This window comes from Oncorhynchus gorbuscha, linkage group LG23 (genome assembly GCF_021184085.1).
Source record: "Oncorhynchus gorbuscha isolate QuinsamMale2020 ecotype Even-year linkage group LG23, OgorEven_v1.0, whole genome shotgun sequence".
NCBI classification, from domain to species: domain Eukaryota; kingdom Metazoa; phylum Chordata; class Actinopteri; order Salmoniformes; family Salmonidae; genus Oncorhynchus; species Oncorhynchus gorbuscha.
In genome coordinates, this window is record NC_060195.1 from 25,967,308 (window position 1) to 25,984,466 (window position 17,159).

General features: G+C 45.0%; 1 protein-coding gene across 1 annotated transcript; it reads left to right on the forward strand.

The window, feature by feature from the left end:
* The first annotated feature begins 936 nt into the window (after positions 1–936).
* On the forward strand, positions 937–16,312 carry LOC124011695 (rho guanine nucleotide exchange factor 37-like). The gene is made up of 15 exons (XM_046325182.1): positions 937–1,011; positions 1,506–1,583; positions 2,438–2,509; positions 3,193–3,548; positions 4,578–4,707; positions 5,344–5,491; positions 5,667–5,866; positions 6,019–6,149; positions 6,849–6,953; positions 7,397–7,510; positions 7,705–8,022; positions 8,264–8,392; positions 9,647–9,842; positions 10,195–10,409; positions 13,087–16,312. The coding sequence occupies exons 4-15, from the start codon at positions 3,204–3,206 to the stop codon at positions 13,291–13,293; spliced, it is 2,238 nt and encodes a 745-aa protein (XP_046181138.1). The 5' UTR covers positions 937–1,011; positions 1,506–1,583; positions 2,438–2,509; positions 3,193–3,203; the 3' UTR covers positions 13,294–16,312.
* Positions 16,313–17,159: the final 847 nt, after the last annotated feature.

Genomic DNA, 17,159 nt, shown 5'->3' on the forward strand with positions numbered 1-17,159 from the left:
GGCTACTGCCATCAACCTACTGAAATTGGGGCACATATAGCTTAGGTCAAATTCAACATTACTTACCAGGCGTAATCAATAGAAAGGAAAAGTTAGTGACCCGACATCTCAAGAAAAAAATAAACACTGAGGTGATGTCAGCTTGGACTGGCGAACCTGTTCTTAAAAAAGAGACATGATTGAGGGTTCAAAGACGTTCAACAAGAAGATAATTATGATGTGAAGAGTGGAGGATGTTTACTCGTCTGAAAGATATTTTTATCCCCCAGTCATTAGGACCCACACTACGGCCATGCAGTTTCCTGCTATCCCTGGAATCCAAGTGTCCACCCCTGTGGGCCGAGAGACTGGGACCGAGAGACTGTTGTACAATTTGTCAGCAGTAGACTACTTACTGTATTTAAATTCTCAAATTAAAAATAGTTATTGTCACAGATATATATAATGTCATTAATCCAGCTCTGCAGAATTCCTTGGCCCAATGCCAATGTTATAAACTCAGAAGTCATGCCTGAATGTTTCACATTCCTACGGAATCAAGCAGATAATATGTAGTTTCCTCAATACTTGTGTGTTCCTTGTTGCCCCTGAAATAGTTGTGTCAGTTAGGTGAATTGTTTCTCTGTAAATATCTGACAAATTCCATTACCCTCGTGATAAACATTTACTGTAAACTCCATATGATGTTATTGTTTAGTGCTGAGACATACACACACACACACACACACACACACACACACACACACACACACACACACACACACACACACACACACACACACACACACACACACACACACACACACACACACACACACACACACACACACACACACACACATAACAATAGGCTACAATGCATTGCACTGACGTGACGTCAGCCTTGCCTGGCAAACCTGTTCTTAGAAAAGGGACATGTGATTGAGGGTTGGAAGACACACAAGACTTAAAGATGCGCGTGTGTTTAGTGACAGTGCTGCCTCCGTAGACTAACAGCTACAATTTCTACAGGTATGTTCTCTATTAAATATTCTATTATATTATCCCCTTGGATAAGAGTTCTCTGTGTGTGCACTGACCTTGTAGTTGGAGCACCACATCTTATTGGAGGAGAAGCTGCTGTTGCGTTAAAGCCAAAGGTCTGTTTCTCTTTTTGTTATCTATATTTCATGTGACTAACTAAGTATCTGACTAGGCTATATCTTATTGCACTGTGTTGTAATATAACATCATACCATGTTTTCCGATCTATCACTGATCTACTGTATATACACTTTTGTAAAAGGAAATGTGAATTTATTAGAGCCAATCAACGTTTGTAATCCTTCTACAGTCCAGTACGCTACTATGTCTAGTACAATCTGTAGAGGTAGTAGGCCTAATGTACTACAACAATCTGCTACTGTACATTGAACTGGGCCATGACCTGCGGTAAGAAAGGAAGATAATTATGATGTGAAGAGCGGAGGATGTTTACTCATCTGAAAGATATTTTTATCCCCCAGTCATTAGGACCCACCCATCGGCCAAGCAGTTTCCTGCTATCCCTGGAACCCAAGTGTCCACCCCTGTGTATGGGAAGAGTAAGTTATTAAGGTTACATGTTGTACAAATCTTTTGTGAACAGTAGACGATTTTGTGAAATGAAATACTCAAATGAAAAATGAGTTTGTCATTAGTTTATTTAAAACTACAAGTCAGCATAATGATGACTCCGCAGGTAATTAAACCAGCTCTGCAGCATTCCTTGGCCCAACTCCAATGTTATCAACTCAGACATGCCTGAATGTTTCACATTCCTACGGAATCAACCAGTTAAACACGTAGTTTCCTCAATACTTGTGTGTTCCTTGTTGCCTCTGAAATAGTTGTGTTAGTTAGTTGAATTGTTCCTCTGTAAATATCTGAGAAAATGTCATTACCCTCATGATAAATACTTACTGTAAACTCCAAATGATTGTATTGTTTTGTGCTGAGACATCCACACAAAGGACACATGTCTAAATTCTTACAGACGGAAAATCATTACAATTACTTGGGCGGCATTTTCCATTGAATTCACTTGGAGCTTTTACTTCCTGTGAGAAAACATCAGTCGGCGTGGCGCTGTGTCTCCACTTGGCGGGCCAGCCTGTCTTCTTAAATGGGGGCCAGTCAATGAGCTTTTGCCTGAGCAGGCGTCACTTCCTTTCTTCAGGCTGCTGCATTCAATCAGCTGATTCAGCACAGAGAGAGGCTGTGTGCTGTGTCTTCTCTGGCCTCCACACTGCTATAGCCTTTCACCTCCTCCCTGCCTCCACCCTTTCCCCCTAACAAACAGCCCAACTGACCCTCCCATCCCCCCACAAGCCTCCACTCACACACCCATGCCACATGAAGCCCAGCTCTTAGTGAGTGAGTGGAAAAGGTTACACCAGTCTTTCTGTGTGTTGGCCAGGCAATCGAATGCAGCAGCACACGCCACTGTCCCACAAGCTGAGCTGCGTCTGATCCCAGTCCTCTACTCAAGGTATTGATGCGCTTTAATGGCTTTATTCTGCTGTCATTCACTGAGAAACTTCTATTTTCAGCCTGAGGTGAGGTTGTTGCTCAGTGCGACTATTCTATTTAATTGGATGTTTAAACTAGAAATCCAGAGACCAGGGTTGTTATGATTCTGTCTTTGTTTTAATGTACATGTTAACTCAGATACAGATACAACTTTGTTTTGGTAACTTTTGTTCGGTCGTAAATCACTGCCGGTGACTGTCCCTCCACATGTTTTTACTCACTATTCCTTTGACACAATCAGTCAAACACAGGGGCTGCCTTTTAAACAGCTAACAAGTGAAATTGCTTCAGCGGCAACAGCTTTTTAAGTTTGAACACATCATATTCCACCTCAGAGGACAGGCAACAATGCAAAGTAGTCTCCTATAAGCCATTCAGCCCCGCTATAATAACACTTTTTTTAACCTTTATTTTTTACCTTTAATAGTTAAGAACAAATTATTATTTTCAATGACGGCCTAGGAACAGTGCGTTAACTGCCTGTTCAGGGGCAGAACGACAGATTTGTACCTTGTCAGCTCGGGGATTCGAACTTGCAACCTTTCGGTTACTAGTCCAACACTCTAACCACTAGGCTACCCTGCCGCTGGGTGGGATACAGACCTCAGGCTCACATGGAGCTAACGTCCTTTTCTCCGACAGACAGCCCCAGCATGGAGAGCCCCTTGAGTGCAGAATCAGCTCTCCCAACCCCAGCACCCAGAAACCATACTTCTTCTCCAAGTCCAAGAGCTGAGGCCCAAGAGTTGAGAATGGAGGAGAAAGAGAGAACAGCGGACACAGAGGAGGACCCTATATATGTGTCTCTGTTATCAGAAGTGTCAGTGCTTGTGGATGAGCCAGCAGAGGATGCATCGGAGAGGGCTGAGGAGAGAGCTGAGAGAAAGGCTCAGAGGCAGCTCCTGGCCACAGAGGAGCTGGTCTACACAGAGAGGAACTACCTGAGACTCCTCCAGGTCTGCACCTGCACCATCAGGAGCAACCTGCAGAAACTCCAGGTACTGTGCTGCATAGGGCTAAGAGGGTTTCCTGAACATGTAACCTGACCAGTGAAAGCTCTGGGCCCTACTGGGACTACAGTCAAATTACCGCTCTTTAAGATATGGTTCTTGAAGCACCATGCTTTACTTCCTTTCACATCTCGGAAAGTTTTTCAATGACCATATAATCCAATGACTTTGATTACAAGGCCACACTTAAAACAGGAGTCTCTTAAAAACAGGTTGGCATCCCATTTTATGGGGTGGAAGACAGGCCTGTCTATGCATCAGCCAGTTGTAATGATGAAGGGGATAATGTCATTGTACATGGGAGAGTGGATAGAGGATAGAGGGAGGAGGATAAAGAGATGGAGAGGAGGAGGGGATAATGTCATTATATATGGGATATAGGAGGGAGGAGGATGGAGAGATGGAGAGGAGGAGGGGATAATGTCATTATATATGGGATAAAGGAGGGAGGAGGATGGAGAGATGGAGAGGAGGAGGGGATAATGTCATTATATATGGGATAAAGGATGAAGGGAGGAGGATGGAGAGGAGGGGATAATGTCATTGTATATGGGATAGAGGATAGAGGGAGGAGGATGGCGAGGAGGAGGGGATAATATCATTGTATATGGGAGAGAGGATGAAGGGAGGAGGATGGAGAGATGGAGAGGATAATGTCATATATGGGATAGAGGATGGAGGGAGGAGGATGGAGAGGAGGAGGGGATAATGTCATTGTATATGGGAGAGAGGATGGAGAGGAGGAGGGGATAATGTCATTATATATGGGATAGAGGATGGAGGGAGGAGGATAGAGAGGAGGAGGGGATAATGTCATTGTATATGGGATAGAGGATGGAGGGAGGAGGATAGAGAGGGGATAATGTCATTGTATATGGGAGAGAGGATGGAGAGGAGGAGGGGATCATGTAATTGTATATGAGAGAGAGGATGGAGGGAGGAGGATGGAGAGATGGAGGGGATAATGTAGTGGTGGGTGAGTAGTAAAGTCAGTCTATACCTTCTCCCCTACCACAGCCACAGCTGCCTAACCTGGACAGCATGTTCCTGTACATAGAGGAGGTGATCAACGTCTCAGGGCGCCTCCTTAGCCTCCTGGACCAGAAGCAGTTGACACCCCATGATCCTCTTTTCCTGGAGACTCTATGTAAGTATTAAGAATAGTGCAGTGCTGTATCGGTACAGTTTCCTTGGCTGGAATACACCTAGTGATTTTCACTCCTGGGTAGTTACTAATATATTTGCACCTGCACTACCACACCTACTAATCCTATGAGGCTATCATGAACAGGCTCATGTCCACCCCCTCTGTTGATACCAGCTGCTTGTCATGATGTGTTCTACATGGCTGTGTGTATTAAAGTCCTATTCGTACATTTTCCACCATGGATATTAGCAACACTTACACATACAGTCCCCCTTGCAGTCAAGCTGCTTGGATGGGTCAGCTAGATAGCGAAAAACAAGAAGTCTCTCTCCGTGGGGACCTTGTTAGCCTCGGTTATATTTCAATATGGAGCAAACAACAGTGCCAAGTTCCCCTTTTCCATTATGTGTTGACCTTGTTCAGCACCTGGACTGCTTGCTAGGTGTTCAAACATTGATATTTTCTGCAGAGATCAAACCTGCAAGAACGACTACACAACAGCAACAACATTAAACGCCTTTATATATTCATTTGTATCACCTTAGCAACGTTCCATGGGATGGATAAAGGACAACATGGGAGGCATACAAGTACATTTCTATCACTTCATGAATACTTGATTCATGTCCCCTTCAGGTGATGCCTTCCTCAGTCTATCAACAGACATGGAGTCGGCATACAAGGAGTACCTGGTCAACTACAACACCGTCACAGCGTTAGAGAACAGCTACAAGCAGAAAGATGCCCTGTGGACTGAGATAGTGAAAGTCATCAAGTCCTCAGAGTATGTTCATATCTCCCTCTGCATTCCTGTTCCTGACATTCTTAGTCTCTAAAGTCCCATTAAAATCCACGACTGAACCTGGCCTTGATATCACACCCCATCTCTGTGTTATGAACCTCCATGTTTTCTCACTATAAGTCCAGGAAGTATGACCAAGTGAGACTGTTGTGTACAGGCCAGAGGCGAATGCCACCTCTCTGAGCTTCTTCCTGGTGAAGCCAGTCCAGAGGATCGCCAGCTATCCTCTTCTCCTCCAGACCATCATGAAACACACAGAGCCTGGGCATCCGGCCTACTCTCTCCTGGAGCAAACTGCCCGCACCGCCATAGCCCTGAACTGCAGGATCAATGAGTACAAACGCTTCAGAGAAGTAGGTGAGAACATGCGCTAGCTAATCCCCATCTAGTAATCATTCCCTGTGGTTGGTTCTACTATTCAGACAGGGATGAGGAATTGATAGATTGTGGCCCTTGCCTTCACTTATTCCTGAACACCCATATTAGAATTTGTTCTCTTGTCATCACAGCCGACAAATACAAGAAGACGGAAACCCTGACTATAAGGGATAAGATGAATCGTCTGAACAGCCACAGCATCGCTAAGAAGACGGCCAGACTGAGTCAGTTCATCAAGCACGAGACGGGGATTGCACCAAAGGTAAGGTACTGTCTGTGCCGGTCCTTGTTAAGATCACTCAGCCATAAAATGAAGCTACACTTTCTACAAGTAAGTGAAACCGTGGTAAGAGAACAAATGATGTGACTAGTGTTTACCTGCTGTATTCAAACCTTGATGCCATTGAGGAGCATTTGTCACATAAAGTATGTAGAGAGTCGTTGACCACAATGACTCATGCTATGCTGGAGGATTCTCACATGGTTATGAGTATTCCTTTGCGGACATTTTTATACATATTATTCATCAAGTCACAAACTGAAGCTCTGGTTCTCTTTTTAGCCATGGATGGTAGAACTACAAGAATGTTCCTCTTTTAATATCTGTTACGATTTATAGAGTTTACTGTAAAAAGGGTACTTTGGGAGTTTGGCAATGAGGCCCTTGATCTACTTCCTCAGAGTCAAATGCACATGTAGACACTATTTACATCTCAGTGTCCAGTATGAAGGAAGTTAGAGGTAGTTTCTAGAGCCAATGCTAACTAGCATGCTAGCAGATACCAATATACTAACGCTAGTTAACATTGGTTCACGAAACTACCTCAAACTTCCTTCATACTGGACACAGAGATGTAAAAATGGTATCCGTGAGGTCATCTGACTCTGGGTAAGTAAATAAAAAACGAATTGCTAAAATCCCAAAGTGTCCCTTTAATAACTTCCCTCTGTTCAATTCCAGCTGGTAGATGAGGAGTTTGATGCCTTGGAGGGTTTTTTCTATCTCCTTGAAAATGGTATCACCGTGCTACATGAAAATGTGGAGACATATCTAGACCATCTACAGGTGAGCTTTTGTTGACCCTAGCCCTTTGTCATGGAGACCAGAGTAAGATCACCATGACAACACTGGAATCACTTTGTTTATGTGTGGCTTTCCACTCAACGTATAATTAGTGCACAATCCCTTAGCATTCACTTCTGTCTTGGCATCCTCTTCCACTAAAGAATGGCTACAGCTCTGATCTGAAATACCTTTTTTTTATTCTTCAGTGGTGAGCAGTTGACAATTTAGAGACAACGTAACTGTAAGAAAATCAGTTTAAAGTATTCAGCCTGCTACTCACTGCCCCACCTAATATGTGAATGCAGTCCCTCCCTACTGCCAACAACCACAGACACCACTGCCGCTCATAAACCATGCATTACTGCCACACAGATGTGTTTACGTTTCCCCCCATGTCTAATTCTAGTTCATGTCCTAACTTTCCTTCCATTGTTATATTCCAGGGGTTTCTGAGCTGTCGACCAGAGGAGTTTGATCTTGACATGGATGGTGAGAAGCCTGCTATATGCTACAAAGAAGTCATAACAGCACTGAGGCAATGGATACTTCCTACATTTGTAAGTTAAACTGCAGTACCATGTTGTTATGTTACAAAAATAGGCATCAGAGAAATACTTCTGCCTACGGACGAGTTTCACTTTCCTTCTTGTCAGGCCTGTCCTTCAGGCTTCAGACTACGCTGTCTGGACCTCACACTTGTAGCTCCCCTCCCCCGATCATCCCTCTATCCCGTCCCCCTCTCTCTCTCCAGGAGAAGAGGATGAGAACTTTGGTCCACAAGCCCATCTGTGCCCTGAGAGAGCTCCTGGCGGGGCCTCGTAACCTGATCAGTAAGCGTCTGGACAAGCTGCTGGACTACGAGCTGATCGAGGAGAAGCCCAGTCTGAGCTACGATGAGCAGGCGGTGGCTAACACCTATAAGACCATCAACACCCTGCTCCTCAACGAGCTGCCCCAGTTCAACGGCCTGGCCCTCACCCTGCTCTGGGGCGTGCTGGGGGCTTTCAGCTGCCTGCACAAGGACCTGGCTAAAGACATGGAGCAGCTCTTCCAGGGCTTCACCCAACAGGTACACAACAATACAGTACTGGAGTAGAGGATGACTAGCATGTTTCTTGTGGGGGTACAGACAGATGCCTATTTTCTCTATGATCCTAAAGGCTACATTAGTGAAGTAGCAGTTTGCTCATGTATTTGTTACTACTTTTAGAATCAGATTTCAGTGGGAGCTATACCAAAAGCAGAGATGTTGCTGAAGTTAAACTTGACTATTTGTCTCATCTCATTTTGTTTAACATGTCTCTTTGCAGCTCCCTCACGGTTCCCTGGAGCCACATGCATTCTGGGAGTGGGCGGAGTGTTCGATGCTGGAGGGTGCAAGGAGGCTGGAGAGCCTGTGTTGGAATGTGAAGGACCAACTCAATGCTCCTATTGTCCAGGTCAGTCTCAACAGAAGCTCCACGATAATCTGTTTGGTGGCGATGGGACTTGTTGTTGGGTAACATTGCCAGGGACAGTGTGTACACATCCACAGCCCCACGGGACTTAATAGCAGCAGGATGATTCATACTACGCCTACTGTATTCACTGTCAATGTTCTGATGCCGCATTATGCGTTTGGAATAACCTGAATTGGATCATGAGTGCTATTTCTACTAGCCTTGGGGTCAACTGTTGATGGTTCTGAGGAAGGTGAGTCACCTGAAGGGACAACACTAAACACAAGCCCATTTGTCAAAACCAACACACTAGAACACATCATGTCACAACTCACAACATTAACCTGTATTTCCTGTGATAAACCCCTAGCAAAAATATACTGGAAATTACATGACATTTTCCCCCCCAGTCAGAAACAGAAACCACCATTCATTTTGTTTGGTCATAATACAGCAGTAACTTTACTCTCGCTAGCTCATGGCTCCTATCATCACCACACCACTGCTCATTACTTTAACTGGTGAGAATGTGAAACTGCCGAGTGGGGAGGGAGGAGGAGGGGAGAGAGAAATGGTGTAGATTCAGCTCCCAGACTGATCTAGACATCTCACAGCCCATGTTATAAACTGCACTATGTCTGTCTGCGGTGTTAAGGAGCAGCTCTCCTGGCTGTAGGCCTCACAGAACCACAGCAATCTATTCCCTATATAGTTCACCAGCCCTGCTCAAAAGTAGTGCACTATATAGGGAATAGGGTGCGATTTGGGACATAGCCAGAGATAGTAATGAGACTCAGCCTGTCAGGTCTAGAGGAATACATGACAGCACTAGGGAGGATGGGCTGCTCATCTGTGGCTAGAGATGACTCCTACTTACAGGTAGGTACCAGTTCTACAGTACTAGAAAGAAACAGGATCGCTTCATTAGCTACTCTTAGATGACATAGTGAAGCCATTTAAACTCTAGAAGTCACCCTGGCTGGTAGCTGAGCAGGTGAACACCAGTGATAATGAACATGGTGAATGGCTAGCTGTCAAAGCCATTACTTTACTATGTTCCTGATGGGTCCTTACCAGTTCCAATATCTCTAACAGAGTCGTGTTCATTAGGGCACACCTCAGAAAAACGTTTAACACATTTTTTTGCAATGGAAATAAAGAATTGACATTTCTTATTGAATGAATTCAGGTCCTCCCTTCCCATTTGTCTTCTCTTCCATTTGGTGTGCAATGACCACAACGCTGTCCTCCCAGCCTCTCAGCCCTGGCTCTCAGAGGCGTCTGAAGGTCCTGACAGACAAGCACGGCTCAGGGAAGATCTACCAGCTGATGAGTCATGTGGTGGGGACCAGAGACCTGGACCTGAGTCTGAACAGAGGAGAGCTGGTGGCCATCATCAGTGAGATGGACACACGGGGGGACAGACGCCGCTGGCTGGTCGACGCTGGGGGTAAGACCACCAAGACATTTAGCCTTTTCACTAGAGGGGCTGATCTTTAAAATAACAAACAGCTTTACTTTCTAAAAGGAAAGTCGGTCCTTAATTCTGTCAATGTAGCAGTGAATACCAAACCATAATGCTTATAATGCAGCTTAATTCACCACCAGTTAAGGTGGAGACACCTAATGGTTGTTTACTGTTACTGCTGCATGGAAACCAACTATGCCAGTGAGATCTATCAAGCCAAATAGATTTGATTAATTATAGGAAAACATGGTTTATATACCGTACATCTCATCAGATTATAATTACTTATGAATTCACATCTTCCAATCATCTACACCGATCTCCCTGTGTCCAGGTCCAAGAGGATACGTCCCCTCCTCCAAGCTGGTACGTTACCACCAGGTAACTATGGATCCTCCCCCATCCCCTCATCTGATCACTACCATGGATCACGCTGGGGGGGTCAGACGACACTCCTGCACGCCTGGCGTCAGGCGACCCTCCTACACCCCTGATACACCCCAGCCCCGGCTCCTGAGGTCTATGTCGATGACAGTTCCCTGCCTCCAGGTCAGTGACTCTGAGCTGCTTGCCCTTGGCAGCCAGGTTGAAATGCAGAGTTCCCCAAACCTTCTCCTGAGTGCTTTATTAATCTATTTGTTTTAGTTCTTCAAACATCCTCATACATTGTTGGAGTGTCTTTCACACACACACACACACACACACACACACACACACACACACACACACACACACACACACACACACACACACACACACACACACACACACACACACACACACACACACACACACACACACACACACACACACACACACACACACACACACACACACACACACACACACACACACACACACACACACACAATTCTTCTACGTGTGTATCTGTCTGTGTGGCTGAGCTGTTGAAATGCAGCTCTCCTGGTTGTTAAAGTGAGTGATTCTCCTCGTGACCTTTGGGAGGCATCTATCATACACTTATAGCAGCCCTCTTCATGCACCACTGACAGTGTGATCACTAATCAAAGGCAGGTGACAAGCGATCATGCTAAGGCTTTGATTCTTCAACATGGGTGGTCCGTTTTAGTCTGTTCTTTCTGTCCAACATCCTTGCCATAGCTAAGTATGTGTCTGTCAGAGCAGAGGAGACCGTGGTTGGGCTCAATTCAGAATTCCAATTGAATGCTTACATTTTTACTGAATTTGAATTTAAGTAGTAAACATAATATAGAATTACAATTTGAATGAAAGGAATAGAATTGAATTCAGTAAAATTCTATAAACAGGTGTAGTCTACACAAATATACACTGAGTGTACAAAACATTAGGAAACCTGCTCTTCCGTGACAGACTGACCAGGGGAATCACGTTGAAGCTATGATCCCTTACTGATGTCACTTGATAAATCCACTTCAATCAGTGTAGATTTTATGTTTATTATTTTATTTAACCTTCCTTTAACGAGCCAAGTAGGTTAAGAAAAAATCTTATTTACAATGACGGCCTAGCTGAAGGGGAAGAGACAAAGGATTTTTAAGCCTTGAGACAATTGAGACATGGATTGGATATGTGTGCCATTCAGAGGGTGAATGGGGAAGACAAATTATTTAAGTACCTTTTGAACAGGGTATGGTAGTAGATGCCAGGTGCACCGGTTTGTGTGTCAAGAACTGCAACGCTGCTGGGGTTTTTCATGCTCAACAGTTTCCCATGTGTATCAAGAATGGTCCAACAACCAAAGGACATCCAGCCAACTTGACACAACTGTGGGAAGCATTGGAGTCCACATGGGCCAGCATCCCTGTGGAATGCTTTCGACACCTTGTGGAGTCCATGTCCCAACGAATTGAGGCTGTTGTGAAGGCAAAAGGGGGTGCAATTCAATATTAGTAAGTTGTTCTTAATGTTTGGTATAGTCAGTGTATAAGTTAGGGTCTAATATAACTGCATTGTCTGTTGAGAAATATAATGAGCTATTCTAAGCACTAAGGTTAAAAGAGTAAGGGGATCATTCTGACCTGAGTTAAGCATGCGTAAATGGAACGTAATTACCTTTTTTAAATGCCCTTTTCTACTCATATTCTAACCTCGATCCTAAGCGTGACAATAGCATGCTATTCACCGCTATTCAGTTGGGGTGGAGATGTAAGAAATGAAGGTGTGGCAGAGGAGTGTCTAGAGATATGCTGTATTCTGACCTTGACTAAACGCCGTAATTCCACCACCTTCACGTGTGAGGAATCCATGAATAAGGTTGAGCAAACCTATAGGTTCCAAATGGAAAAAGCCTTTACTTTATTATTTTCAGATAAAAAAGTGATATATTCTTTATCTGGTAATGTGACATACTGGATTCAGTGAAACTCATGTTCTATGACTGAGCAGAATTTCTTTGAATTGCAAATAAATTATATTTCCTGTCACTGAAACTCAAATCAAAGATTGTCTATTATATTGACAAAATAGTCAAGTGACCACTCGAATAAAAGGAAATACACGTCTTCAAAGATGAAAGGCAGGCGGGAAGAAGCAAGATCAGGCAAGACCATTCTAGCCAATAAAGGTGAGATGGGTGGGTGAACAACAGGCCATAGAGATGGATGACTTAGCTTTGTATCAGTGTCATTTTGGCATATGTGACAGCATGGCAATTTTAAAGTAGTTCATTTTATTCTTCTTCATTGGCTGATTTGCTCCCAACAATATGAATCCCCACCCAGTGTACTTCTTCACCCAGTTGACTTCTTTCAACGGCAATGTCCTTGCTAATACAGGTTATAGCCGTGATGAGTCCTCTGTCTCCGTGACAACAGGCACAACTCCGATGTAGTCTATTGTTGGTTGTTGTTTCCAAAATGCCATGTGCGTCCACTTATATCAGTGCATTCGTAATAACCTAACCATTATGAAACATATTTTTGATCAAGTAAGCCTTACATGTAGCAAATTAGAAATAACATTCAACACCTCCATACAAAAATTTCTCAGGTGCTTATTTATTTCTGCTTATTTTCATGAAACCTCTCACTTCGCCTCTTCCTCTCTGTTTAAATAAAAATTCCACACCCTGTGTCATGTTGATGTTTCTCTAGTTATGTTGTCCAGAGGTGAGCTGTGTTTTCTGATGGCCACCAGGCTAAATACAATCAATCTCTAGGACATCATGCTCATTACTAAAGCCTTGTTTGCTCTGTCTATTCTGACCTCTGTGGTGTCTTTGCAGGTGCTCGCAGGCTATGACTTCATGGCAAGGAGCAGTCACGAGGTCTCTCTGAGGGCGGGGGAAACAATCCGAGTCCTGGAACCCCATGACAAGAAGGGTAGCTGTGACTGGAGCCTGGTGGAGGTGCGGGGTCAGAGGGGATACGTGCCCTCCAACTACCTGACAGTGATGCCCACATCCACAACGCCCACCGCCCCTTACCTCTAGGGTTGCCCTGGGTAACCAGCCACCAGCCGGTCTGAGCTAGACACTGCCACTCAACTCTTCACTGCCACACAGCTCATCTTAGTGGGGAAGCCTACATCCACGAGAGAGAGAGAGAGAGAGAGAGAGAGAGAGAGAGAGAGAGAGAGAGAGAGAGAGAGAGAGAGAGAGAGAGAGAGAGAGAGAGAGAGAGACAGAGAGAGTTTGTGTGCTGTTGATTGAATCACAGATTTGTGTGTGAAGTGGCGAGGCTGGCATTTGCAGGTAGAGTGCTCCAAGCCCTCAACTGCAGCTCTTATTAGCATGTAAGTGGGAGGCCGCTTCCATCACCAGGAACCAGGGGTGCAATCCTGTTTTTTCCCTGGAGAGACTGACTGACTGACAGGCAGGTAGGAATGCCTCAGCACAGCATGATGATAGAGAAGAGCAGGCAGTCCATCAAGCTTATCTGTCTGTCTGGAGTTCTCATTCACTCACTCACTCACTCACACACACACACACACACACACACACACACACACACACACACACACACACACACACACACACACACACACACACACACACACACACACACACACACACACACACACACACACACACACACACACACACACACACACACACACACACACACACACACACACACACTACATAGTCTGGGCGCTGGCAGTTAAACTGATGGAAATATGTACAAACTCCATTTTGGTGTACCACTAGCACTGTCAGGTGACTTGGCCACTGACTTTGACAGTAATGCAGTTTATGCTCAGGCAAAATAGTGTTCTGATTTCTGGGAAGAATGAGGTCGGCAAACCTTAATGCTGGACTGCATGATCAAATAAGGAAAGTGGTTAAGATAACTTGTTCAAATGGATGAAGCGGATCTAGTTTGATTCCAGACATGAAATGGCAGCAAAGGTGTGTTACTAAAGCAATGACATCATTAGGTTGATATGGCTTTAATAAGACCGTTGTTGTACTGCAGCTAGCGGAGCCTTCTCATTGGTCCAAATATCAGGGCAGAGTGAGAAGACCAGACATTACCTTGTGCTGCATCTGGGCTGACAGACATAACTGTCTTCTCTCAGCTGGCCACAAGGGAGCGCACCACACCAGCGCTCACCCAACAGATGTCTGTTGGCTTTACCTTTAGCCTCTTCATTATTAGCTCAGTCGACAGTGACGTTAATCTTCTGGTGGATGTCACACAACCTAAACATGTTCATATCTTACCGGTGTGGTCATGGCATTCCTTTTGCTGTCAATATCTGCTACATAATATGATCTAAAGAGAATGTTCTCTCTGTAGGCCCACTGTCAAGGTATAGATGTCATGTTTTATTTTAATTTATCAATTTTATTTCATTGATTTAACACAGCAGGACCGTGCGTCAGGCTTTTTATAATAATCTCTGATGATATGAAGGAAGAAATCGCTGTCTGAAAGGGAGCATGGCTCTGTCAGTGCAGCAGAGTCATTGTTATGCAGATTGGTGCAGAGTAGTCACTGCCCTGGGTAATACAGCGCTCAAGCTGGGTATGCAGCTCTTCAGATAGTCACCTCTATTTTACCATGTTGACTCAGAACAGGATTTGTATTAGGCTCTAAGATGGTGCCGTTTCGGAATTTGAGATATAATTTAAGGAAAGGCCACATACCTGTAGATAGTGGTGGCCTATATGTGAGTTATGATAACAGAGCTTTCACTATGTTAGCAACAAAATGGAGAGTAATCACGTGTAAAAATGGATGACAGGGCTTTTAATGTTGTACTAACCAAACGATGCTACTGAGTGACACATGTTGTCCTCCATATGACATTTAAACGTGTGGCGTATTCTGTGTTTGTGGTCGTCACTGAAACAGCTAAGGATGGGTTATCACCAGGGATGTCATGCAGTGACTCCCTGCAGCTACCGCTAACCTTAGCATGACAGAACCCTATGCAGCTCTAAAAATAAACCTTCTCTCATTCAATGGTTCTATAAATAGCCCACTGTCTGTATAGGATCTTCTGTTGGACCCTTGGTCTCCCCCCCGCTGGTCACTGTTGGAACAGCAGTGTTACTCCATCTACCTCTTCTGGGTGGTACATCGCAAAACAGCTACTGCAATACTACCTCTACAGTGTTTCTGGGCTGCTCCTGCCGTAATGATACAAGGGAGTATACAGAAAGCAATTAGATTGGTTTTACTCTCTGTCTAAGATAATTGGGCTCCTGATTGTGAGGGAAATCCAGTGCTTTAATGAGGCAGGGCTGAATCAAGGCGTCCATGTTGTTTCTGTCAGAATGTAGATCAGCGGCTGCACAATAACAATGTCTATCTGGCTGCCGCCTCATATTTGTGCTGGGCAGAATTTATTGTCCAATCACGGGGGGCTATATTACGGCAGTCAAGGGAGAGAGCATCTGTGTGCCGGGGGGCATTTTTCCTGGAAGAGTTCCCCTCCCAATTTGGGAGGAAGAGTTGAATCACATTGATTCATAATGTGATGGGGGCTGATCCATCCAAGCCGCACTAGGCTGGCCACAGAAATGGCAGCAGTAGGCCTGTCCTGCGGGCTTTAAACCAGGGCATTATTTGGTAACCATTTGGCAACGCTGCTGATGCCATTGCTTCTTTAAGGCCCTGTCAGCTGATCTCTCTGGCACAACCAATTTAGTTTTAACAATACTGCTGGACTAGAATGTGAAAGTCTCCCCCGGCTTGTAGCAAATGTCCGGGGTTTAGAAGGTAGTGGTGAGACAGGTTAGGGAGGCACATGACACTCTGCCCCCATGCAGCCAGGAAGCCCCTTTCTCCTGATGTTCCCCTCGGGGACCTGGGGAGAGAGCCACTGACATGGTGCAATCACCTCACCGTCCACTGGCTAACTGTGTGTCAGTCAGTCGAGGGACAGAGCGGGAGAGGGGGCCACGGCAGTCAAGCGGAGCAGATCTCCTAGTCAGGGGGATTGACTAGGCAAAAAATTCACAAAAATCCACAACATCAGGAGTTTATTGCTTTCTCCTTCAGTTTCCACTTGTTCAGAGAGTGTACTTGTCCAGAGAGTGTACTTGTTCAGAGAGTGTACTTGTTCAGAGAGTGTACTTGTCCAGAGAGTGTACAGTGTACTTGTACATCAAGCTGCGGCACGCTACTGAAAGAGGAGATACTACGGCCCATAAGGCAGAAGCCTGTCTTCAACAGGGACACTTAAGTGACATTTATAAAGTAATTGCTTTGATGTTATATAACTCCATGCTTTCAATTGGCCAAACATATTTTGTAACCAAAGAGTAGTCAAGGATTGTTTACATGTTGATCTACCCTGTGCTGTATAGGGCAGTGCCTTTTCCCTTAGTGGAAATCACATTAACCCCTGTGTGTGATGACAGTGGGACAGAATGGTCTGGGGCCTAATCAGACTGAAGGAGGGGCCCAGGCAAGAGTGGAGATTTGAGGGCCAGGGGGATATGTGGCTAAAGGGGCAGGCAACACCCCCTCCCTCCTGACTTTTACTAAAATGATGGCTAACTCTGACTCCATGGCCTCCTCTCTTTCTCTCTCACTATCTGCGAATTGTGGCACTGAGATGCCACTCTTTCTTTATTTAAACCCTTCGATATGCAGGCATGGACTGTCATGGCTACTGGCCAGCATTTGTCCCGCATGGTGGACAGGCAGCCGCACAAGGTCTGTCTTGTTTTTCAACAGGGAGGACACGGCACTACCTCTCCAATTATGTGAAGAGCCTGACTATGTTTTGAAACAGCCAGGCAGGCGGTCCATACGCTAGCTCTAGAGCCCTCTCCCTACTCGCTAGAGCTCTCTCCTCCTCTCCCTGCTCTCTAGAGCTCCCTCCTCCTCTCCCTGCTCCCTA

Coding starts and splice junctions, on each gene's coding strand:
- LOC124011695 (XM_046325182.1), top strand. CDS start 3,204: ATGGAGAGCCCCTTGAGTGCAGAATCAGCTCTCCCAACCCCAGCACCC. Junction 8,393..9,646: donor TCAATGCTCCTATTGTCCAG/GTCAGTCTCAAC, acceptor CTGTCCTCCCAG/CCTCTCAGCCCTGGCTCTCA. Junction 10,410..13,086: donor TGACAGTTCCCTGCCTCCAG/GTCAGTGACTCT, acceptor GTGTCTTTGCAG/GTGCTCGCAGGCTATGACTT.